General features: G+C 32.9%; 1 protein-coding gene across 2 annotated transcripts in view; it reads right to left on the minus strand.

Moving 5' to 3' along the window:
- Positions 1-18,951: 18,951 nt before the first annotated feature.
- Positions 18,952-26,846, minus strand: part of LOC118190204 (T-box transcription factor TBX20-like) — a 125,195-nt gene continuing 117,300 nt past the window's right edge. The window contains exon 6 of one of the 2 annotated variants that reach the window (XM_035360880.2): positions 18,952-21,287. In XM_035360880.2, the coding sequence (XP_035216771.1) occupies positions 20,786-21,287 (502 nt within the window). In that variant the 3' untranslated portion in view covers positions 18,952-20,785. Of the gene's footprint in view, positions 21,327-26,846 lie in introns of both variants that reach the window. The other variant, XM_035360879.2, reaches the window with a different exon arrangement.

The raw sequence follows: 26,846 nt of genomic DNA on the forward strand, positions 1-26,846 counted from the left end.
ATTACTATCGCTTGTATGCGGCTTTCGGCCATTATCACAAGCACACTCGCTGAAATCAATGTGCTGCATGGTAATGTGCTCTAAAGAAGACAATCTTTACCCTTACACACAAAAAAATCCTTTTCTCTCCCTACTGTCGCTATTTTCCACCTTCCCTCCCTGCATCTTCTATTGTGGAAAACATTATAACGCCTTATCGACTTTGTTCTTACTTTCGTTTAGTGAAAGACTTGGGTGCAGTTTGAAATTTCGAGTATACTTTTTATAAAGTTTTATAAATATCGATTCGCAATTTAAATTTGCAGTTAATATGATTATTTTTTCATTATCTCCTAAATTAAGCTAAACTACTGCTAATTTTTTTATATCGCTTAAATGAAGCTTTTTTATATCTCCTTTCTTTCTTTAATGAAAAACTCACTTCATATATCCCCCCCCCCTATTTTAAGAAGGCTCGCTAGGTACTGAGATGTAAAATTGCTGGTCAATATTTCATTTACTACTAGTTCGAGCTCGCTGCAGTTTTCTTTACTTTCTCTCTGTGTAAAGGGAATACGAGCTAGTTTCCCTAAAAAAGTCCTCTTCGAAAGCATCTCTTTCCCTCAGGCTACATACTTCCCGAGTGTTTATCCATAATTTAAGCAATCCTAATCCTATTAGAAAATTTTAAAAACAAATATTAATAAATATATCCTTAAGGCAACATTTTAATAAACGAAAAATATCATACATTGTCCATGTATAGATACTTCATTTCAGAATTCAAAAAGCTTTATAATTTACACTATATAAACTAGAACTTTAATTATCCAGGCTCTTTACAACTTCCGTAGAAAGATGTTTAAGATGATGTAAGGAGTTTTTCTATTTTCTTGCGAGTGGCTTCGTAGTATAATTGAAAGCCCGTCCGGCTGGCAAGCGGAAGACCGGAGTTCGAATCCTGGAAAGGGTTTGATCCTTCATGTTTTCGGTTCTGAAATAAACATGATGACTTTACAAGGTTCTAGGAAAAGTTTGTGAATAAGAAACAGAGCTCAAATCCTGACGAATGGCTGACTTCATTGACAATTTCGTGGTTTTCCACGTTTGTAACGTGAAGTCCTTTATGAAGCTATCCCTTTCCATAATATTTTGTTGTAATTGGTTAAACGATTAAAAGGATATTCAGTCACTTTTACTAAATAAGTAAACAAATTTAAAAAAAAAAAAAAAAAAAAAAAAAAGAATAAAATCTGAAAGAGTTCAGATTTTATCGATCACCCAAAAGGATTTGTTAAGATTTTTTGCTCTGTCGCTGAGTTCACAGTCTACCAATCTATTACATACAGTCCTGCTAATCCAATTGTTTGTATCGTTTTATCTTTATTATTAAGTACAATTTTCTTCGCACTTACGCCATATACAATTCAACAGCAAAATTACAAACATTTTAAAAGCAGTATCTGTTAAAAATTCTCCGTGCAGTGATAAGTGATGGCATAGCTTTTTTGATTTTTTTTCAGTCTTTTCTCAGTTCATCGTATAGTTCAGTTTATATAGGTTCAGTTTTCTTAGTAAGGAAGCTTGCAAAATAATTTTTTGCCTTTTTTATTATTAACTTTATTTATTAAATATCCCGTTCTTCCCCCTGACGCCACATAAAATTCAATTCTACGACAAAATTACAAAATATTTAAAACCAGCATGCCTTTATAATTTCCGACATGCAATGTTAAGCCGTGGAGTTAAAAATGTTTTATTCTGTACAGTATTGCCATTATTCGCTTTTAAATCGTTGATTTAAAAGCGAAAACTTAAGTGAATTATTAATTTTTTAATCAAAAATTCACTTAAGTTTTAAGTTTCACTTAAGTTGCCTTAAGGATATATTTATTAATATTTGTTTTTAAAGTTTTTTTTAATCAAAAATTCACTTAAGTTTTAAAAAATATGAAATATAAAATTCGAAATTCAAAATTCGGGCTTCCAATCGCACATCGGGTGGAGGACTACGTTATTCAAAATTTGATGGCTCTAGGTGCCTTGGTTTTTTTTTTCCCACAAAGAGAGAAACATACAGACATACAGGCAGCTTCTTCATTATTTAATTTCTTTAAAAATAATACAGAGCGATAATATTTGGTTGCAACAATTTTAAAAGGGATACCAGTCCGTTTATAGTGGTCCTGTTTCGAGACTCACAGCCCAATCGGGGTGAAGCCTTTTTAGGCTAAAAATACTTAAATGTTTGAAAACAAATTTCCCATTAATTAACTTACATTACAAAATCTTAGTTTCATTTTCCAAGATATGGAAAAATACATTTGCTTTCCTGTTTAAAAATAGTTCGAAATATCACAGAACCTCTTTAAAATGGCCAAAGGTTTCCAGATATTTTTGGAACATCTTTAAAATGGTCAAGGGTTTCCAGACACCAAGAGTTTTCAGATATTTTTGGTCTTCTGCAAAAATTATAGGCTTCACGAAAAATATGGCCATTGATGCTCGGTGCCATTTTTTAATTATATTCTAATAAGAAACTGGCTCTTTAAGTGACGTCATCATAAACAAGGGAGGTTGCCATCAAATGTTTTGCTGGAATAATTTGTATAACAAATTATATCCACAAAATTAAAAGAAATTCGTTGCTACTATCGTTTATATTTTCCTGAAATCAAGCATACACTGAGTATTAAATAAAATTTTTATCAGTTTTTCAAGATGTAGAACCATGCATTAATTGCATTCGATACAATGAAATCTGTCGTGGCGACCGCCTTCTGTAGACTATTCAAAATATTAACAGTTTCTGTAGAAACATAAACAAACATTAGTATATAACATATTTCTCTAAGACGACCCCTTGCCAAAATCTTCCATAGCCCTTGGTAATCGTCTTGGGAGGGTTAACATTTTAACATTTTACTTCGCTGTAGACTGACAGATGTCATACTTCCGCTGGTAAAGTCCGAAGCATACGATTTACCAAATTCTCACGCAATAATCAAGTGCACTTTCCACATACGTTCCGGAAATGAAGCTGTTATGGTGTGCCGAATGGCCAAAAAATAAATAAATAAATAATAAACATACAAAAGGTTAGAGGCCAACAAAAAACTGTCTGAGAGGTGCTTGGTTTTCGATGATACACGAGACCAGATCAAAGCCGATCCGCTTTGAAAGATTTATTGCTTATTTAATGAAGTGTGAAGCTCAGCGGTCATAGTTATTTCCCGTATACGATGCCGCAGAAGCCGGGTGAATTTTTAACAAAACTCGTTAAACCAACTGGCGTAACTGTATTAAACTGTAAGTTTCTTCGTAATATATTATCCCTCTTCATCACACACATACACAAACACCATTTTATTTCTTTTCTTTTTGAGTGTGTGCCATTTAAACAGTTGAACTTCCCAGTTTTTTTCTAAAATACTTTCATCAAAACAATATTTGATATGGAGGCATCAGAGTTTTGTTTTTCAATGGAATTTTATCTTTAAAACTCCTCAATGCACATAGTGTATTGGATAAATATAGACACATCTTTTCTACTGTGCTGTTTAATTACTGGATAAAATGTTTTAAGTTTTAAATTAATATTTTTGAAAAGTATTATCTATTCAAATATACCGTGAAAAAATTAATTTTGACTGATTCAGTGTTAAAAATTCACACATACAAACATGTTACTCAATATGAATGTAGTGCATAGTTTTTCCATGTTATTTGCCAAAATATTTGTTAAGGTACATTTAAGGAAATGCATTGTACTTACCATATAATGCATTTCGTTCCAGGTAGTTTTGGCTTTAGGTTCCAGCTTTTGACTTTAGAACTTTTGTTTGTGCGGTACAAATGATCCCAGATTTACAATTCATCGATCTCAGATTGAAGTAATATAGTATATTCAATAGAAAATGTAGTTCGAATTTTGAATTTTTTCGTCCAGAATAATTATTAGAATTCTTCAAGCCTAAATACTTTATATTGAAAATATATTAGCTTTCTGTCAAAAATCAATGTTTCATGACGTCTGTCATTTTCTTTGACACTTCTTTCAAATTTTAGGTTAACATGATTATTACGAGTTATAGCTATAGTTTTAAATTTCATCCGCTGACCAAATTCAATTGTTTTATTTCAATTGAATGTCAACCCATTGTAAAAGTAAGATGGAAAAAAAAAAAAAAAAAAAAAAAATCTGAAATGTTTCAGATTTTAAATTACGTCCAAAGGGGCGTTTTTTAACATTTTGTGTGTTACCTTTCTTTATTAAATATCATGTTCCTCGCACTTAAACCATAAGATCCAGTGCAACAGCAATATCGCAAAATAGTTTTAAAACGAGCATATCTTTAGAATTTCCGATACAGAGACTCACGCGCTGGAGATAAAAATGTTTTTTCTGCACAACGTTGCCATTGCTCGCTTTGAAATCCTTGAGTTTGTTAATCAAAAATTCGTCAAAGTTTTAAAAAATAGGAAATCGATCATAAAACAAATTTCAAATTTCAAATTTGGTCTCCCACATGCTCATATTCGTTGGAGGATTACGTTATTCAAAATTCGATGACTCTATGTACCGTTATTTTATGACAATGTGAGAAATATACATACATTTACGCAGATTTTCATTATTTAATTTCTTCAAATATAATGCAGGACTCTAACATTTTATGGCAACAGTTTGAAAAGTGAACCGACATTTATCCGTCCGACGCAAAATGCCAAAACGAAAGTAATAGTCCCTCGGGACTCAAGTCCCTTTGGACTAAAAAAAAATTTGCAAGTAAAGATCGAGTTGCGATTGTCCATTTCTTAATGCATCGGGGAAAAAAAATTAAAAAGTTGCAGAAAGGTGTAATTACGTTAGCTGCAAACACAATTAAAGTGCAACAGTTTGACGATATTTAAGAATTTGGACACATGCTTCCCAAAATAATTCTTAAGATGAATCTTATGCTAATGTTGATTCTTTGGAGGAAAAAACTGTGGGCGTAAATGTAAAGATTATGAAGGAAAACTTTAAAAAAAAACTTGGACTTATTCCTCTTAGCAGAAGACGCTCAGTAAAAGTAAACATAACTTTTGATAATATTTCTGCTAAAATACTGGATAATACGATTCTGTTACTTCAATAATTTATACTGGAAGCAATTAATAACAATGGATTCAATGATTTTAAGATGATGCACATATGGAAAGGAAAGCTTGGCAACCAGAGGATACTACCCACAAATTTAAAATTCAGTAACGAAATTATTGAAAAATTCAGAAACTATCTGAACATTCAAAATAAAAATTAGGAGTAATATTTTTAATTCTTTATTAGCTTAAATAATGAAGAATCTGAGTAAATTATGTATGTTTCTCGCAATGTCATAAAACAACGGTACCTAGAGCCATCAAATTTCGAATAACATACGCCTCCGCCCGAATATGGGCTTAAATTATTTAAGTTATTATCAATTTCATATTTTTATTATCTATTTCACATTTTGTAAAGCATTTACGAGCTTCTGATGATTAAGAAACTCAACGATTTCAAAGCGAACAGTGGCAACACTGTACGAAAAAAAAAATTATCTCCAGCGGGCGAGACTGTGTATCGGAAATTTTAAAGATATGCTGTTTTTGCTGCTTTTAAATATTTTGTGATATTGCTGTTGAATTGAATTTTATGTGTTTCAAGTGCGATGAACATAATATTTAATAAATAGAGCTAACACACAAAACATTAGAAAAACGCCCTTTTGGGTGTAATATAAAATCTGAAAGCTTTCAGATTTTTTTTTTTAATTGATTTTAATTTTTTTTTTTTTTTTTTTTTTTTTTTTTGTAATAAAAGTTGCGTTCTATATTTATTTTCTTTTGCTATTTTTATTATGGGACAAATTAAATTCATCAATGTCACTATTATTATGGAACAGAGAATGTATTTTTAAATAACATCAGCTGCTTATGCCCAGGCCCCACACAATTTTTACTCTTCGCTTTTCTGAATCATATTAAAAATTCTGATGTCATTACTAACGCAAGAATAATAACTCAATTAAATATTAATTAAACCAGGCAACTCTTGCCTTAAAGCTCATTCAGCTCACAATACCTTAAGACAAACGTCAAAACAATTCGTAAAAGGAAATAAGGCTTCTAACATCCTACGAATTATAATATTGGAATCATAAAAAATCACTATTTCAAATATATAAAAATAACATTTTACCTGTTTTCCAAAATGAAAGTTTTAAAACTTAAATTTCCATTTTAAATTGCTCGATAAATCGTTGTCATCAAAATAAAGAATAATTAAATTAAACATTTTAATATTTCCGAGGGTTTTCAGATACAGAATTACTATTTTTACTGTGTTAATAGTTCGTATAAACTTTATGAACAAATATGCCAGAAAAATAAGAAAATTAAACAAAATAAAAAAAAGAAAAATCTGAAAGGTTTCAGATTTTAAAATACGTCCAAATGGGAGTTTTTTTAACGTTTTGTGTGTTACCTTTATTTATTAAATAATGAAGAATCTGCATAAATGTTCTTTGCACTTAAACCATAAAATTCAGTTCAATAGCACTGACGCAAAATAATTCTAAAATGAGCATGTCTTTAGAATTTCCGATACACAGTTCCGCGCGCTTGTGATGAAAAGGTTTTTTTTCCCCCCATAGAGTGTTGCCATTCCTCGCTTTGAAATCCTTGAGTTTGTTAATAAAAAATTCGTTAAAGTTTTACAAAATATGAAATCGATTATAAAACAAATTCCAAATTTCAAATTTGGTCTTCCACATGCCCGTATTCGTATGAGGATTACGTCATTCAAAATTCGATGACTCTATGTGCCGTTGTTTTATCCCAATGCGAGAAATAAACATACATTTATGCAGATTCTTAATTATTTAATTTCTTCAAATATAATGCAGGAGTCTAACATTTGGTGGCAACAGTTTGAAAATTGAAACGGACATTTATAATGATTCAACGCAAAGTTGCGAAACAAAAATAATAGTCCTTTAGGGGCAAAGCCCCTTTGGACTAAAAATTTGGAACCTTGTTTGCAGCTCCAAGCAGTAACAGTTCTTATAGGTGAAGACAGAGCAGTGATAAGATATTTTTTCACCTGAGGCAAAAAGGTAAATGCGCGCCCCTATATATATATATATACACCTATATTTGTATTAAACAAAAGTAAATGCATTAAATCAAAATATCATAACTCTTAAAGTATTTTTAATCGTAGCTTTATAAATTCAGAAAAATAATATGCCCAATTATTTATAACTTTCAAATGAAAATGTTAAAAAATTCGTTTTTGATAAATAAGAAATAACATCGAAATGCACATTACTAATGTAATGTGCATTTCGATGTTATTATTTGATGAAATTAATATTTCCAGGTTTTCTTGCAGTTCTTCCTAATGTTTTATTAATTTAAGTTTCCCGAAATTTGTTTTCCCTAATAATAAGTAACAAATTTAAAAACATAATTAAAGTAATTTTTGAATTCGTATAGCCAGTTTGGCGCCCCTCCTAGTGATTCACCTGAGGTGAGGCAAGTGCTTCAGTTGCCTCACCCTTGTCCTGGCTCTGCGTGAAGATATCCGGAGCAAATCATTCGGATAATAGTATAGGGAGTATAAAAATGTACGGCAACACTTGAAACTATGTAAACATCTCGGGTGCAGCCCGTTTTAGGCTAAAAAGTGAATTCACATTCACTAGACGGGTGGGTTGCTCCCAGATTTTAACTAACTCAGTAAACGTGAATATTGCGTTCAGGGTACGCACATTCTCCTTTTCTGATATAAAAGGAGAATTCCAATGTTCACAAACATTCATAGCTTCTAAGAACAAAAAACTAAAACATAAAGTGTAAGAATCTCATATTAATTAACGAAATACCAAACACATTCTCAAAAACTATGAAAAAGACATTAAACGTCTTGTGACCTTTCCTCAGGTGAACATTTTACAATTACCCATTTAAGTGGTTGTCAAGCTTACAGTCGGACTCTTTGCTGCCGGACAATATCCAACTGCTATCGTATCTTCACTATGAATTCGATTTTGGCCAGGAAAATCCGGGTAATGTAGCTATGATATAATAAATAAAAATAAATTTTCTTCCTAGTTTTATGAAGTGAATTATTAGCATTCAAGTGTTATTATTTATTAATCATTAATAATTTCACACTAATTTGATTCAACATTTTTTTCAGAAACTTGAACTGAAAGTAATGAGGATTCCAAATGTTCACAAATTCCAATGCTTTTAAATGGTTTTTAAATAGGATGTTATTTTAACTTTATTTTTCTAATGTTAACGTGTTTTGCATTAAGTACACTTTGTCTTTCACTTAATGAATATGGAGCACCTTAAAAAATTAATAATGTTCATGTATATATTGTTGACTTAAAAGGAAATGAGTTATAGTCATTCGTACCTTTCCCTATAAAGCTTAGCCTGTGCTGCAATTAAAAATATGAAATTAATGCAAAACACGTTAACATTAGAAAAATAAAGTTAAAATAACATCCCATTTAAAAACCATTTAAAAGCCATATATTGTTAATGCAGTGTTTCTTATTCAGAAGAAGCGATGAAAAAGGAACATAACTGTTGTTTCGCTTAGATCTTATCCAAACCTGTTTAAATCAGATGGGAAAAAAAAAAAAAAAAAGTGGGGGGGAGAAAAGAAATAGCTTCTTTGTTTAACATAGTTTCCTTAACGTGAACGCGAACTGATCGATTCTTTTATTAATAAACTTAAATCAATTGTGAGAAATTTTTTACCTGTTTGTCATGAGGAAGGTGAGATTAGATCAGGAAATTTGGAGTATAGAAAATCATAAAATCTGCGAGAGTGGGAGAAAAGACGGATATTAAAAAACGAGCTTTACCAACGAGCTCACATGCAGCAGCACACCGCTTGATAAACTGATATTTTCTTATTGTATAGAAGGCAATAATTTATGGTCAAACTATTATATCCTCACAAAAGTCAAATATGTTATGACTGACATTGATAATGTCAAGCTGAAACTCTTTTTTTTTTTTTTTCCATTATATGTATATTATTATATTTAGGATAGAATATATGTATATTATTATACATAGGATAGAAATTTTATCCTTGGAATTGGGAGATCTCAAAGAAAATCGCGAAATTTCCTAGCCTGGAATATACATTAACAGCTTCGCAGTAGAGGATTTACGCTAACAATATCGTGCCCCAGAATTTGTTCTAGAAATACTATAGTCGAAATCTTTGTTAATAGGACGGACAACAAACTCCCTCGGTACCTCGTCGAAAGCAATTTTTCGAGGAATGGTTGCTTCCAGGAAATTTACGTAGTCAAGCTCTGTGATCCTGTCTTTCTCATTAGTTAAACCAAGCATCGAATGAAACCTTCTCCTAAACATTGCAAAAAGTTGCGTTTAGCTGCCGCTCAAACCAGTCTTAGAAGAATGCATTTTTAGGAAAAGTTGCCTGTTGGGTTTCGCTTTCGAATGTGTGATACTAGCTTTACGCTAAGTTCGCAGTAGGAATATACACTAAGAACATTTTAGCTAATTACCGTCTAACAGGTAAGAACTTATACCAGATACGGAGTAGAACATAAATAATTAGTATGAGTCTAATTCAGAAATACGCTACATTTTTTTAATGATATTTTATTGATAGATCAGTCAGATTCTAACAATTCATAAAATCGTTGTGAAAAACGAAAATTTGCATTTACGTAATTGATGTTTCAATGTATTACGTTGCATAGCCGTAGATTTTCTTCTTTCATATTGTATCTCCCCCCCCCTTCTGAAAAGCTCTAATCTAAAAGATCCAGCAATTACTAGAGATTCCTCAAACAATTACTAGGTATCTAAATGATCTCTAGTAATTGTTTGAGCTACGGCTGATTGATTATATTAATAAGTAATCGACAGTCTAGAAACAATCGAACTGTTAAATAGATTTATAAGATGAAGAGTTTAATTTACTATGCATCTAAAATATTTGCTATTTCATTTGTATGCTTTGCTTTGGTTAATTTGATTATAGCACAGCACGGAGGGCTATCTGCCTAAGAGAAGGGATACCTTTGTGGAGGATTTTCTAAGGAAAACTCCAACGTGTACACATTACACATGGAAAAAACTACGAAAACGTCCATGCAGAAAGCCCGTTCGCTGAGCTTCGAGCCCTGAACCCAATTATCACTGTTTAGCGGTTTTACCGTTCGGCCGTTTCATTTGTATGAAGATGCTTCGTAAAGTATGTAAAACAACTCATTCCTGTAATAGAATAGCGATATACTTCGTAGATTCTGCACATTTTTACATATCGAAAGTATGTATAAATCTTGGATCGAGTTAGTGATAGCCTGTGTTTTCTTGCTTCAAGTACCTTTACTATAGTCTAGGATTTCTCACGATTTTTCAAAATTTCTCCATATGACTAAATTAACAAATAAAATCAGGCAAAATAATAATAGTACAGAGGCATTTAAATGTTTATTGAAGAACTATTTAAAGGCCTTAAAAATTATTATTTCATTTTGATAATGGTTAAAATTATCCGTCTCATGAATTCAGTTTCCTCCAGAGAGAACATCATAAAATTACTCTCAGTTTTATTTATGCTCTTGATGCTCAATGCCAGCTGAGTGGATAAGACCGCTGAATTTTAGCAGAATTACACGGGCTGGAATATCAGCAAATGTGGTAGCTGCGTGTGCCATTTTCTTGTTTTTCTTATCTGTAACTTAAATATAAACCATTTTCTATTAGAAGGCTCTACACTAAGACATCCTTCTTTGTCAGATAGCCCTCATATGCTTTATTAAAGACTTTGAATGGAAACATGCATGCTTTTGTTCGACGAGCATTAGTTCTTGAAATATTTAAATTTTTTTACTAACACTATTGAAATTACCGTTATTAGTTACTAGATAATTATCGTCATATTTAAAAGAAATTAAGAATCACACTCTCTTTCATTTAAAACCAAAAGTTTACAAAAAATTAATCTTCAAAGAAAGACATCATTTGAGGAGAAAATCCAAGTTAAAATATAAGCCTCTTAAAAAATCAAAAACACGACACCACAGTGTTAAAAAAAGTGTAAAAGCCTTATTGACTACATTATGTATTGTGTGAATTTAAAATAACTTTTGCATACACTGGGAAAACGAAAAATTCAGAAGATGCCTTTTATTTAGATATTAACTTGACACTGTGAGCTGTAATTAAAATCGAAATTATGTCGGGGTATACTTATACCACAGAATTTATCTACAAATCGTTTGGAGTAGTGTGTATCCAAAATTAACTGCTCGTAATGCAGAAAGCTCTACGTTTTCGTAAACCAATGGTTCTCAAAGCTATGTTTCATATAACACCTTGAGACGCCAAGAAATATTCCAGTACTTTTATAAAAATTCACTGACTTCTTGTGCTTTTACAACGGGACCATAGGTGTGAATGCGCTGTAATAGGAAGAACATTGTACAGACACTGAACAACCGCTGTTTTTCAAGAGAACCTACGAGCTGATTTGAAAATTATTTCTTAAATGATTTGAATTGCGAGACGTATTTTGTAGTAAGTACCATTTTGAAATTAAAAGAAACACAAGTGCAATTATTTAAACAATTTTATTTTAACATGAAAGCCTTTACCTTAATCTCATCTGCAACATAATTACCCCTAATATTAAGACACTTACCATATCGTACAACCAGCTTCTAAATTCCATCCTCATATAAATCTGCTGAATGGATAATGTTTGAATTTCAGTGTAACATGAGCCATGCACATTTCGGCAGCAGTAAGAGTCTGGCTTAATGGTTACCTTTATATAATGGTTACCTTTATATAATACCTCGTTGAAAGAATGTTAAAGCACTGGCTTCATGACTGATTTTGTGTAGGTACACAGCGTGAGTATAACTTTCTATAATTTAAGCGTCATGCCACAATTTCTTTAAGAACCTTCCTTAAACTTGAGGAAGCTCATCGCATAATGATGTAATTAGTAAGCGTTCTCTAAATTTTGCATCAACTTTCTGCACCAAATGCTCAGTAATAACAGACGGTCGCCCACTTCGCTGCTTTGGCAGAATTTTCAGTTGTCTGAAGCATTTTAAATACACTCTAAAGCACGTAAACAAGAACAAATACTTCCGTGCTGGTATCTGTGGCTAACCAACAGATGTAAGTATTCAGTACGCATGCACGGAATTAACAAAGAAGCGCTATGCTAGACATATTTAAAAAGGTACTTATTTAACAAACGCACCTCGTAGTTGCAGGGAGATAACGACCATAAGAGACCTCTTTCAGAACCAAAGTTCCATCTGAATCAACTTCTGTATAAGAAAATCTTATTGAAATTTATCTGTTAAAAATCATTAAAAGATGGCGCTACAGTCTACGTGCGACATCATGTTTGTAAAAAGCTTTTTTTTTTTTTTTTTTTTTTTTTTTTTTTTTTTTTCCCGTTTTTTGTGATATAAAGAAAGTATTATGAGGAAAACCAGAGTGAATAGCCTATGTTTAGTTTGATTCCAAGATTTCAGAACAGGTGCACTAGAAAAAGGTTCACATTCTCATTAACTTAAACTCATTTATTCAAAGTTATGACTATTCAGAAAACGTAATTATTTAACACATTTTATGCGATTAGTTCCGCAAATGAAATATCTGTTTCATTTATTTTCTAACTAACTACTTATGTACCTATTAGTTAGGTAGGTCTGTGTTTTGACTTTGATTGAGGTGGAAAATTTCTCATACATTATGGGCGCTGGATCTTGAAAATACACTGCTGGCCATTAAAATTGCAACACCAGGAAGGAATGATCGGATAAACGTCAAAATCACGTGAAAGGAAGAAGTTGGGATATGTAAATGATTAGTATTTCAACGCATTTAGATGACGCAGGAGGGAGAAACGACATCTGAAGCACTGCATAAAAGAAAAGTTGTGTAGTGGATTTCTCATTCGTGAAGTGCTTTGTAAGGTAGGAGTTTGTTCAGAATATCATGTTATACCTCGAATAAGAAGACAAAATGTTCACCAGCAAGTTTCGAAATTCGATAGACACAGGATAGTTGTCTCTATCGAATCGACTATCGGAAGTGTAGATTATCTTTCCGTGATATCGCCGGTCACACTCCTCTATGTCCAACCATCAGACATACTGTGAGACCAAACCTCCAAAACCGTAGGACGACATCATGAGCCATTAGTCAGGAAATGGGCATGTTTGCAGCACGTTCAGTATTAGCTCGTAAGGTGCGTCGACCTTTGCAGCAGCGTGTACTATCAGCAGGGTCACCATTACTTCGGTTTCCCTTGACAATGCAGCATAGAGAGAGTGGCGATTCTAGTGCGCCAAACGACAAAGCTGGTTACAGGAGTGGCACAATGTCGCCTTTTCAAACCAGTCCCGGTTCTACGTGCAGTATTCAGTACCTGCAGTACGCGTCTGGAGTATCCTAAGAGACCGCACGTCGCTTACTTGCATTCGATATCGGCATAGGGGCCCTGCACCTCTTGTGATGGTTTGGGCAGCCAGTTGGGTACACGACACGCACATCTCTAGTTCGGATCGACGGTAATTTGAACACAGATGGGTATATTTCTGACATCCAGTCGTTGTGCCCTATCTTCGAGGCCCCCAAACGCCATGTCCAATAAGACAATGCAAGATCACATGTTGCAAGTCGTGTTCTGACCTTCCTCGATACAAAGGGTATTCGACTGCTGCCCAAGCGTGCACGATCTCCAGATCTGTCACTCATTGAAAACATCTGATCATGGGTAGCAGACAGACTGGCCCGCCACCCGTCTCCAGCTAATACGGTTGATGAAGTGTGGCATAGTCTTGAAGCAGCATGGAATGAGTTACCCATTTCTGTCATCCAAGCCCAGTTTGACTTCATGCCTAATGGGTTAACGGCGGTTTTAGCTGCCAGGAGTGGGAGCTGTTTCTACTAACTCGGCACCCTAGTGTAAACCTCCAAAATGCTCACAAATTTAATCATCTTTTCTTCATGGCATACTATTTACGTGCAAATTTTTTTATTTATTTATTTTTATTTGCTTTCTTTCATGGTGTTGCAATTTTAATAGCCAGCAGTGTATTTGAGAACCATTGCCATTAATTATAGGTCAGTAAACAGAAAATAGTTCCAGAATTGTTTTCATCTTATTTAAAAGTCAATACCATGAAAATCAATTCTAATGATCTCTTTTTTTCCGCCTGGATCAAAAGACGAGATCCACTGTCCTAGTTTACTAGATCTGCGGTTAGATCCTGTTCAGTTTTTAAAATGCTTATGCATTATTTTATCTCTTTCTATAGATGGCGCTGCCCTCGCGCCAAATGTTTAATTCGTAACGTATTTTTAATTTTACCGTGTGTTTGTGGCAACACATTAAACAAAAACAAAAGCCTAATATTCGATGCTAAGAAAAAATGAACTCATTTAAACAATTCTAACAGCTGATAAAGTCCAAATCTTATTCAATTCTATGAGTCTCTCCTGTGTCATAACTATAAGTCGATGAAAATTCAAGGTAAGCTATTTAATAATCATTAATTATTGAACTTACCAACAAACAGAACCTAATTTTTTTTTTTTTTTTTTTTTTTTTTTTTTTTTTTTTTTTTTTTTTAACTGGATGAACTTTATTAAAAACCTTGAATTCAAGAAAAATGTATCCAAGAATTTGAGTAGCGTTCTGACACTTGCCAAATTACAAAAGGTGCCCATTCTCAATTTGCTTTTCATAAGAACTTAGTAAATGTTATGTAATAACAAAAAAAAATATTTCAAAAAGTTGAATGGTAATAAAAATAAGTTAATCAAATTTATCGATATCGGCAAGGTCTTTGAAATATAAATTGCTTTAAATGGGATAGCTATAAAGTACTTGCATACTAGCCTATAAGCTATTTATTACACCTGAATTACAGCATCAGTGCGTCAGCTAACCGATCCAGCGGTTCGTTCCCAGTAAATCTACTGTAAAAATTTTACCGAGCAGAGTGTGAGAGCAAGTGCAAGATGCGATTTCCATAGCAACAGACCAAAAATTGAATTCTGCTTTTTAATTATAAACCTCAAATTATCTTCTCATTCTAATAACTGATTCATTAGATTTGAAAAAATGGCCCAATCTTAGATCCATATCCCCATATTCGTAAAAGTTGTTAGATGAAAGGTATGCTCATGGGTTTCTAACAAGAATATTTAATCGTCTTAACATTTGTGATATAAAGCTTTAACATAAAAATATTTCGAAGAGTAGACACATGAAACATCTGTGTTTCATATCATTCCTCGGGCTTTTGTTAGTCATAATTTTTTTTTTTTTTTTTTTGGATTAAAAGAGGAGATCTATTATCCTAGTGGCCTAGAAATACAGTCAAAATTCTACAGACACTTTTTTAGCCCGAGTATGTATTGTTACGTTTTTTTTTTTTTTTTTTTTTTTTTTTCCTTTTCCTTCACGTTTGTACGGGGCTCGTATGGATTTGGAGTGAATAATGACGGCACTACTTGATGAAGTATCGAAACACACTTTTATTAGCCAATATTAATCAGGACAATTCCAATAACACTTTTTACAGTCGTCGAAGATCTACTATAAACACGCTGGAACAATCAGCGACACAGCCTTTACACTGTCAGGCAATAACGGTGAAGACAGCAAAGCTCCCGACTCTGCTCGATCGTTCTCGGAACTTCACGTACTCTCGAGACTCTCCACGCTACAACTCGCGATGCACTCGACGACACACCATCACAGCTCCCAACTCTTCGGTACAGTTGTTCCCGGAGCTCAACACGCTCTCTCGACGATGCATTAACCGCGATATACTACGAGAATCTTGCGTTGCATTCGACGACCCAGTCGGCACTCGCTGCCCGGCTGTCAACTCGATCCACTCCGTAGGGACTCACTCGCTAGACGAGACACACACTCGATGAGAGACACACGCACACTGACTGACTGCGGACCAGCAGGGTTTATATAGCTTTCGGCTTGTGTTCGAGAACATTCTGGGCTAAACCCGTAAGAATTCGTTTCAGAAGGTTCTCCATCCGTCCATGACATACGCCAATTTTGTTGCCAAATGTGGTAATCCTGCCTTCCTTTGGCATTTTATGGCAATCATAAAACTGCTTTGCGGGGAAGCCACCTCACCTCGTCTTTACATTTCGTAACAGTATAAAGAAACTTCAGGTAAAAATTCGAGATTTTCACGACTTGAAACAAAATATACATCAAATTTGATGATCTAATAAAACCTTAGATCCCATAAACTAAATCTAATAAAACTTAAATGCGCATTTAATTTCTTGGTTGCAATTAATTAATGTATTAAAAGAACTCAACATGTTATATCAGCGTATTTTTGTCCATTTAATTAAATATTAATGATTAATTGATAACTGATAACGCGTAATTTAATAACTAGATATACAGAAGAATTCTAGCGAGTCAAGAAATCTTTTATTAATAGTCCTACAACTAATTATCGTGTCAATTAAACGTCAGGAGAAAGGTTACTACAAAAGATATCTGTTGTAGCCCCTTACGGTTATTTATTCAAATCTTGTTTTGAGCATGTTTGCTTAGAGAAGAGATTTAATGTTTAAAGTCATCTTCATGTAATTAAGTAGTTATTTGAATTTTTAATTAAATTGTACTTGAAAGAGGGCTCTGTAATTAACAATTAAATCAAACTTAAATTAAAACTGGAATAATTCATTTTACTATGACTACTTATTACCTTCCATCATAATAATTTAAACTTAAGTAGCTTTAGAGAATGTTATTAGGGTTAATTGGTTATTATTTTCATTTGCTTAATAAGTTTAAAACAATGAATGCATTGTTAAACTAGCATTAAAAGGAAAGTTCAGTAAAATGTTGAATTAAATTATGTATTTAATTTCACTAGGTTCATTTCAATAATGTAAAATGATAAGTTTAGAAATGTAAAATAAATTAATCATAACTTGTAAATCCTAAGATTATTCCTCTACGAATAAGATTACGGGGGGGGGGGTATCTGGAAGGTTTTAAATTCTAACGGTCGCCCGAAATGCTTTGTTAAGGTTTTTTACGCTCTCGCAGTCCAGCAGTTTGGTATTATACTCATTTTTTTTAAAAAACTTTATTATTAAACATCGTTTTCTTCGTATTTTCGCCATGCACAGTTCAGCAGCAAAATTACGAAAATTTCCAAAGCAGCATAGCAACATATATTTAGAATTTCCGGCTGAATATTAATTGTTGACATATACATATGTCAGTCTTTTCTCAGTTCATTATAGCGTGTTCAGTTTTTTATAAAGATGGTTTACAAACTTTTTTTTGTTTTTTTTTATTATTAACGTTTTATGTGTTAACTTTATTTATTAAATATTTTCCTTCGCACTTAAGCCACATAAAATTCAATTCAACAGCAAAATCACAAAATATTTAAAAACAGTGCATCTTTAAAATTTTCGATAGACTGTCTCACACGCTGGAAATAAAAATGTTTTATTCCGTACAGTGTTGCTACTGCTTGCTCTCAAATCATCGAGTTTCTAAATCAAAAATTCATTAAATTTTTCAAAATATGAAATAAATAATATAAATATATATAACGTCATTCTATGAAAATAATGAATATTTTTAATTAAATAGATAACGAACTGAGTACATTTTTATCATTTAGATCAATTCATTAATCAATCATTAATTCAAAAGTAAGAAACGAATAGTTCCAAAAACTACATCTATTGCTTTCATATAGCTTTGTCTGTTATTCCAGAATAGTCAGGTTCAATTTGAAAGATAAGTAGCTTGCATTTTGCCGAACGGCATCAGAAGTGAAGTGGCGAATAAAAAGGGAAGTGACGCATTTATAGTGACTCGATGTAAAATCCCTTTTCGGGACTCATAGCCATTTTGAACTAAAACAGAAAGAAAAAAAAAAAAAAAAAAAATGAAATATAAAAGTAAAAAAGCATGAAAGCTTTCAGATTTCCTATTACGCCCAAAGGGGTGTTTTTTTAACGTTTTGCGTGTTACTTTTATTTATTAAATATCATATTCTTCTCACATAAACCATAAAATTCAATTCAACATCAATATCACAAAATATTTAAAAGCAGTACATCTTTAGAATTTCCGATATACAGTCTCGTGCGCTGTAGAATTTTTTTTTTTTGGGGGGGGGGGGTACAGTATTGTCATTCCTGGCTTTGAAATCGTTGAGCTTGTTAATAAAAAATTCTTTAAAGTTTTACAAAATATGAAATAGATAATTCCAAATTTGGATTTCCAGTCGCCTATATTCGAGTGGAGGACTTATTCAAAATTTGATGTCTGTAGGTATCATTCTTTTTTCCACAATGCGAGAAACATACAGACTCTTCATTAATTAATTTCTTTAAATATACCGCAGGGCTTTAATATTTAGTGGCAACATTTTGAAAAGTGAGACGCCGTTTTATAGTGAACGAAGTAAAATCCCAAAACGAAATTAATAACCTTTCTGGGAAAATAGCCCCTTTGGGCTAAAGGAAATTACATAAATTTAATGAACTTGCATTTAATTTATTTGAACTGAATTCGTCAAGTTTTAGATTTCATAGCTTCTGAATGCTAAATTCTCATGCAGTTTAACTTGAGATCAATTGCGAACTAAACGACTAAGTAAAGTATAATTTTACTTTTCGATGGACCTGATGTTTTCTAGTTAATGATAAACAGATAAGCAGACTCTTGTTGTCTAAGGAAATGTTTTGTCTACATTTTGTTATTATAGATATTAAATATTTTAATAACAGAGACAAAAAAAACGGATTATCAACTAAAATAGCATTTTAAAAGCTACTGTTATTCGTTGTGTAAATATTAGATATCAGTAAGAACAAATAAAATGCACATTTTTCATCAGAAAAAAAATTTTTTTTAATTCGGAGTATTTGCTCTTGAACTCTTTACATGTAACAAATTTATTAAACAGATTTTGAACATTCATTCTGACTCCTAGTCACTCCGTCGTATCACTCAGAATAAATGCATAAATAATTTCTGAAAAGTTTGAATAATTTCTTAATCACAACACAGAAGACTAAATTTATATTATCTACATTTTATAAATTTTTATAATAATGCACACACAATACAAAATCTACACTTACAGAATATTATTTACATAGTTGTGTTTTTTTTTTTTTTTTTTTTTTGTGTGTGTGTGTGTATAATACTTTTAATACATTGTTTAAACCTAAGTATTAAACAAAACCTTAAGTTTAAATGCTTTTCTATTAATTGTGATGAAAACAATATTTTTTAAATATTATAATATAGATTTATTCATTTTAGATATATCAAGTATTTCGGAATTAAAGAAATATTTAAGTACAATAATATTTTGCTGTTTTATGTAAAAAAAAAAAAAAAACAATATTTAAAACAAACTTTTTCTATAAACACAATAACGGCAAAATATGTCGAGCTGCCGCTACTACATATATTACAACTTTATTACATTTTATTATTCATTACACAAATCATAATTATCCATCTTTGGTAAATTTACGCCAGATCTCATTCGATCAAGCGCGAAAGACTGAGTAAAAAAAATGACCCTGAATCTGAGTATTTTAAATGCTGATATTTTTACAAATTTGCCAAAGTGTCTGATGCGGACTAACATGATTTCTGCAACTTATTACAGTTTTCGCTTTTTATAATGATTATATCATCAGTTTATTGCAGACACTATGGCAACAATAAAATTTCATTGAAGTATACAATAACACGAGTTTCTGATGATAACTCTAATCACACTTGGTGGTGGGGGGGGGGAGAAAAGATTGAGAAAACGAAAATCCTTATCAATCCTTGGTTTGAAAATTCAAGAGGCGAAGAATTATACAACGGAGAAAGAATTAATTAATTTGGAAAAAAAAAAAGAGCTCATTTTATTATTTAGGAGCAGATTTATTGTGCAGAAGCGTACTTATACAGTCAAAAACAAAATAAAATAAATAAAAAAAAAAAGGCTTCTTTTCTTGCCAGTCTAACATTTCAAATCAACGCTCTTCATAGTTTCGTTAAACAGAAACATCTCATAAATACTCTTTTAATGGAACTAATATTATATACTTCACTTTAGCGCTTTCAAATCTAAACATATCAAAATTATGCAGCCCATATTAAGTATACTGATTTAAAGGGAAAAATGATTTTAAAAAATCACATAAGTAGACTATATACGCTTCATTATAACAAAAGTCATGTCTCAAAAATAAAAGAAATTTTTTGTTTATAAATATTAATTGTAGTTTCAATGAAATTTTCAGCTATCAGCACAAAATGACTGAGGCACTATGACAATTTTTGCTGCCTTAAAGTAATACAATGATCATGGGTCGTGAAATAAAAGTGAACACATTAATGCTAATTAGAAAATGAGAAAGACACTGAATTCTCATCTTCATTAGTAGGAAGTATACTATGCCAAACCTGTTACACTAAAATTCAGTTTTTTTTTTTTTTTTTTTTTTTTTTTAAATAGTTCTGTACCAGGTATTTGGAGTACAAATCCAATTATTTTTACAAGTTCGCCTTAAAAGTGCAAGTGTCAGGTAGTTATTGCCATACAAAAATCTCTCACTGTCAGATCATAAGTCTTTACAAATTTTTTTAGAGTTTATATCCAAAAATTCGGATATTTGCAGTCTGGAACCAACGACTTCAGCACATCCATTTTCATCTTAAACTAGGAGATGATGCTTCTGGATCACTGCCATTAGTCTGGTCCTTCCTGGCGTAGATATAAGGCATATAACGATGGTTAGGTGGCCCATCTGTGGCCGCAGGATGACTAGGTAAAGGCCTTACAGTACCAACGGGGGGAGGACAAGTCCCCGACGCCATGTTGTTCATCAATAAATGGTAGTGGCTAAATCCTGACAGTGACGACGGATTGCTTGTCCACTGCTGAAGAACATGGGGAGGTACAGAGCGGGATACAGAATAGAGATGGGGTGGCAGACAAGCGGCCTGCGATGCCAAGAGAGGGTAATGATCCCCAGAAGGGTATCCTGGTGTAGGAGGCCTCCAGAAAAAAGAAGGTCTCGCTGATAGTCCAAGCATTTCTGCTTTCTCTCGTAGCAGTAAACAGTTCAATTCTTCGCGGTCAATGTCCAAAAATGGTCTTAAGGGAGTTCTGGAGTAAGTGTGTTCTGTCATGAGCGTCTCCATTGTCTCCCTGGAAGAGACACACATGTTTAGTTGCTGAAGTTCTAAACTGAAATTAGATAAAATAATATTTTCAGTAAGTCAATTCACAAAATTCAAACAAATAATTTTTACTGCAACAAAAACAATTTAAAAAAGTCGTGAATAACTTCTTAGAAAAAGATAAAAATGCGTATGAATTGAATATTAGCGTTAGTACAAAACAGTTCAATTCTTCACATTCTATCTTCAGTTAAAGTCTTAGGGGAATCTACAGCAAGCACGATTTCAAAGAAAAGCAATTTTGCTTATAATACATATGAGACTATTTAAAAGTGTTTAAATAGCCCTGTTGTTTATACCTTTTGTACGCCCTGTTTTGGGGTGTTGCGGATAATTGCGGAATTTCCTACCTTGTCCTTGTTGTTCTGCTTACGAACTTGATCAGTTCTGAAAATTTTATGGTGATTGCCGATACCTTTACCTTGACAATCATAATCTAATTTTTATTGCAAAGTAGTTCTGTTTAGTTTAAATGTTTTTAATTAAAATAACACAGGTGGCAAATGGCTCATGTAAACATGTTAATTTTAGTAAACAGGATTCTCAATTCATGCGTAATTTGGATGCTTTTAAAGTGAAAGGGATTTTAAAATTTTAATGAAATTTTAGAATTATAAGGAAAATACTTTCTCGTATTCTTGTATGCTTATATAATAATATAATAAAGCTTATTTTCTATAAAAAATGCCCTTCGGTACTGTAATAAATTCACATAATAATTTCTATAACGTAAATAAAGGAAACTAAATTATAGTTGCTCTTATTCTTTATTGGGAGGGGATATTAGCTGAGTATTTATCATACAAAGTCGAAATCATGGATGGTCTGTAAAATCAATTTGCGTTAATAGGAAAAAACATATTTAACTTAGTTATTAAATTTGCATTTATAAATTTTAAATATTGAAATTAAGGCAGACGGAAGAAATTTCATTTGAACATTAAAACCGATTAACAGTTTGCCGATAATCAGAAAGTAATTTTCATAACATGTCTTCACTAATTAAGAGAAAACTAGTGATATTAAATTTGGGTTGGAATAGCATTATAAAAAGAACAATTAATACGTTTAAATGCTAAAAATTTACTTTAAATAATTTTAAACTGCATTGTCATGTAATTTCTCATTATATCAAAAAAAAAAAGTTTTTAAATTGAAAATGTATTGTTCGCAAAATGATCAAAATCTTTGTTTTCTTTAAGAAGATCTTATCAGTTAGTTACCCTCGAAATTAGTAGAACTTAATACCGAATCTACAGCAATTTAAAGTTGCTTATTTGTCCAGTTTAACAAACACAGTCTTGATCACACATCAGGTCAATTACTCAATAACAATTTATCAAATTCGTCTGCATAACCACGCTGAAAAAGGCTAGCACCATTTAAGGCAATAAGCAATATAAAGGATAGCAAGAGCAATTTTCTTTTCCAACTGCTCTCTGAAATTCTTAAGTATCAGTTTAATTATCATAATCGATTAAAAGATCTCTATTTGTGGGCAAAATCGGGCATCCAATTTGAGAAGACCTCGACCTAATTCCACATTAACGATCTTCCAGTCCAGTTTCTGATTTTCCCTCTCGAGCCAAATAAAGCCAAGATCGTGCGAAATAATCGTGATGAACTGTAAAGATCATTACCCTGTTTTATTTTGCTGTAAAAAAGGGTCCTAACCGGAAGTGAAATACCAGCGCAAAGAGTCAATCAGAAACAGCAATGCAAAGAGTCAATCAGAAACAGAAACGTCCAAGAGGAGGGGGAGGGTGAGAAACCTCAAAAAGAACCGTCTTGCAATCTTAACGGCGATTAACTAATTTTCATTATCGACCTATCACAAGCGCATGTGTATCTGCAGCCACTTGCAAGTGGGGAAGGGCGCGAAAAATTCACCGCGAGATTGAATTTAGTCATCCATCTTTTCCTGACAGCTATTTATCGGCGAACTTAGATCACAAGGCTTGGATGCCGCCATTCTTCCTCAATAACAGAGCCGCGCAACACACCTTTGGCGGGGAGGCGGGTTATCTGTCAATCTTGATCACACTTCGTATAGGTCAGAGGCTCAAGAAGATGAAGATTCCCCCCCCCTCCTTCAAAGAAGATATGCGCTGTTATTATTATTAAGAGCTTTTGTTTTGCTAATGTTATTTATGCGGTGGTTGGGAAAAGATGGCAGTTGCTTCTGCTAATGCTCACTGATACGCACTTGTGTTATTTTGTTATAAAGGATTTCCGGTATCACTGGGTTAAGAAATAGCTGGATGTAATGAAATTTTCAGTTAATATTCTGTTAATTTTTTTTTAAAGTTTAGTATCTAAATAAGCAGTTTTAAAATACATTATGTAAAAATTGTACCGAACAAGTTGTACGTTCATAATTTCACATATTATTTCAATTTGCATGATATGAAGAAAGAATGTTTCATTTTTTTAAAATTATTTTCTTCCAACCATATCTGCTTTTAAGACTTCGTTTCGCACCTTGACACGTACTTTTCGTACATGTAATTTTTATGAGCAGTTATTTACAACAAGTTTTACGTCCATAATTTCACATATTATTTTAATTTGCATGATATGAAGAAAGAATGTTTCATTTTTTTTTAATTATTTTCTTCCAACCGTATCTGCTTTTAAGACTTACAAGACTTTTTCGTACCTTGACACGTACTTTTCGTACATGTAATTTTTATGAGCAGTTATTTAATTGAAGAATTTATTTAATGAAACTTATTTTTAAATTATACTATTTTGTTAACTTCATATTAAAATTTTGTAAGATATGCACTTCGAAAGTTACTATTCTTGTTACCTTCAACAAAATGTTTACATTTCTCCAAAAATAACAAAATTTTTATAAGTATTTTGATAAGAAAGAATCTCCCCATCCTCATCCGAAAAGCTGGACATTTGTTCGTTAAGCGTCAGTCGGGAACAGACAATTATGCGATTCCTGACCACTTGATTGACCAATATTAAATAAAATTGATTTATTCCCGATCAGTGTAAAATCAAAACCATTGATTGTGATCAATAATATAATTGTACTAAGTTAAATGCAAAAATGTTGTAAGGTATTTTCTCATTCCTTCCAGGATGCCTTTGTGGTATAACGGTAGCACACTCGGAGAGTATTCGAGAGACCCACGTTCGAGCCTCAACGAGGACGTTACACATTTTTCATCTGTCCTGCTTCAAAATAACCTAATGACTCTACAGTGGCGCCCGAATTAAAAGATGGTGGACGATAATGCGTCACCACCAGGATTTGGCGATTGGATCCCCTCCTTCCCAGTCACCCTTTAAAAGGTGGAGTATATAAGGTATTTTCTCTCTCCTTCCAGCATGCCTTCCAAGTGTAACAGTAGCACACTCGGGGCGTATTCGAGAAATGCAGGTTTGAGTCCCGGCGAAGGCACTGCACATTTTTCAAGTCTCCCGCTTCAAACTAACATAATGGCTCTACAATGTATTTAACTAAAAAACTAGGGCATTTCCTTTAGCTGTCTTCTGCCTAGTTGCAGGTGGCAGATCGGTATTACACTCGTAAGAAGAGGATACAAATAACTATAAATATCCATGGCTCCTGCAGAATTCTATGGCAAGCAACGTACCATGTCAGGTACCGCAAACGATCATAACGAATAGGACACAAGTAAGAGTAAGAAACAATAATATCTTACAAAACAGAATATGTATTTTATACTCTCTAACATACATGCAATAAATAACATTGTCAAAGAATACAATCCCAGCAAATGTTCATGTTATGAACAATTTAAAATTCAAAGACTTAAAATTATACCGAATATATATAAAGCGTAAGATGAAAATAATTAAAATCTCCACGTTTTGAAAGATTCAACATCCAGTGCTTCTCATACGGAGAGGCGGAAAGAAACGAATCGGAATTTTTAATGCAGATAGGCAAATCCCACAGATACTTTTAAGAACGTAAACGCATTAATTTAGTCAGAACTGCAGTGTAGTTCCCATTCATCACTACTCTCGTAACAATATTTGGGCAGAGCATCCTTCAAATTACTCCGGCCCAGCACGATTACGAAAATTAAAACGTTATGTGACACCCCTAGCTCCATTTCTAAGCACCAGAAACAAACTCATGCGAATCGTTACCTAGTCTAATATTAGACACCCTTTTAGCGCTAAATCAGCCACTTCCTAGCGACGAAAATCTCCAGTTTTACGCCAGATCTTCTCCTCCCCAGGGAAATTCGTAAATTTACACTTCCCAGACCCGTAATTTGAGCGCGGAGGACTTGTCCATATCTTTTCAGCAACTGCCATTAGTATCCTCGGGCTGTCCTAATCAAATAAGTGCTATCTATTCATTATTTGAGATAATGTATCATGCTGTCGCCTCTGTTTTCAAATGGGGCTTCTGTGGTGCGCATTATGGTGAGTTTGGGAGGCTGGATGAAGATGAGTTGGAAAGACTTGATGGTGGTGACTCATTTGCTCATTCTGAAGATAATCGTGGGGATGGTACATAAGTGAAGACAAACGGTTATGAATATTTTAATATGCAGTCATAACTCTGAATTACAGGAGCATGGTGAAGAATTATCTAAGAAAGGGCATTCGTTATAAAGATTGCTTTTCTACCAGATATCTTTCCTTACACAGTATAGATCTTAAATGGATAGAGAAATAATCAGATTACGCCGGGAATAATAGACATCTTATCTTAACAGACATGATGTAGATACGAAAAAAAGATATGTGTTTCTATTTTTTTTTTTTTTTTTGCGAAAGCTGAATTTTCGAATAACAAGCAAGGAAATTAACAAGGTGTTTGAGGAGCATTTTGTGCTTTGTTAAAATAAAAAAATCTTAAAAAATCAACGCTTTCTTTTTCGGTATCCTTTGATAGCTTTTATCTAACCTCGTCTACGAAAATTATGGAATTTTTAATACAATTTTAGAAGATCAAATGAAAATTTGTAGCCACGCAACTACAGAAATTCTTAGCGTCAAAGACTGAATATAAAAAATCTGATATTGAATTGTAAGATTTTTCTCCCTCTTTGCCACGTGCCTTCGTAGTGTAAATTGGAAGCCCGTTTGTCTAGCAGTCGGAAGGTCCGGATGTCGAATCTGGTTTTTCTGATTCTGACATTACTGATCTTCATGTTTCACGGCTTTAAAAATTTCTAACTGACTCTGCAGTGGCACCCAAACTAAAAAGTGGTAGACGAACTAAAAGGTGGTAGACGATCATTCGTCATCACTAGGATTTGGCAACTGAGTCTCCTTCTTCCTAGTCACCCTTTTAGTATTGGAGAATGCAATGATTTTGGTTCCTCCTGACCTTTTCCCACACTGCCTTCGTGGTGTAATTGGAAAGCACGTCCGGCTAGTAATCGGAAGGTCGGTCCCGGCAAAGACCTTACACATTTCTCACATCTTCCACTCCGAAATAAAATGCCTAATGGCCTCTACAGAATAAGAGAAACTAAGTCGAAACTAATGCTATTTGAGGCAAAGTTAGTAGCGGTTGGGCCTT

Source organism: Stegodyphus dumicola, chromosome 1 (assembly GCF_044657685.1).
Source record: "Stegodyphus dumicola isolate Sdum_Otavi_A_Nest chromosome 1, ASM4465768v1".
Taxonomy (NCBI): domain Eukaryota; kingdom Metazoa; phylum Arthropoda; class Arachnida; order Araneae; family Eresidae; genus Stegodyphus; species Stegodyphus dumicola.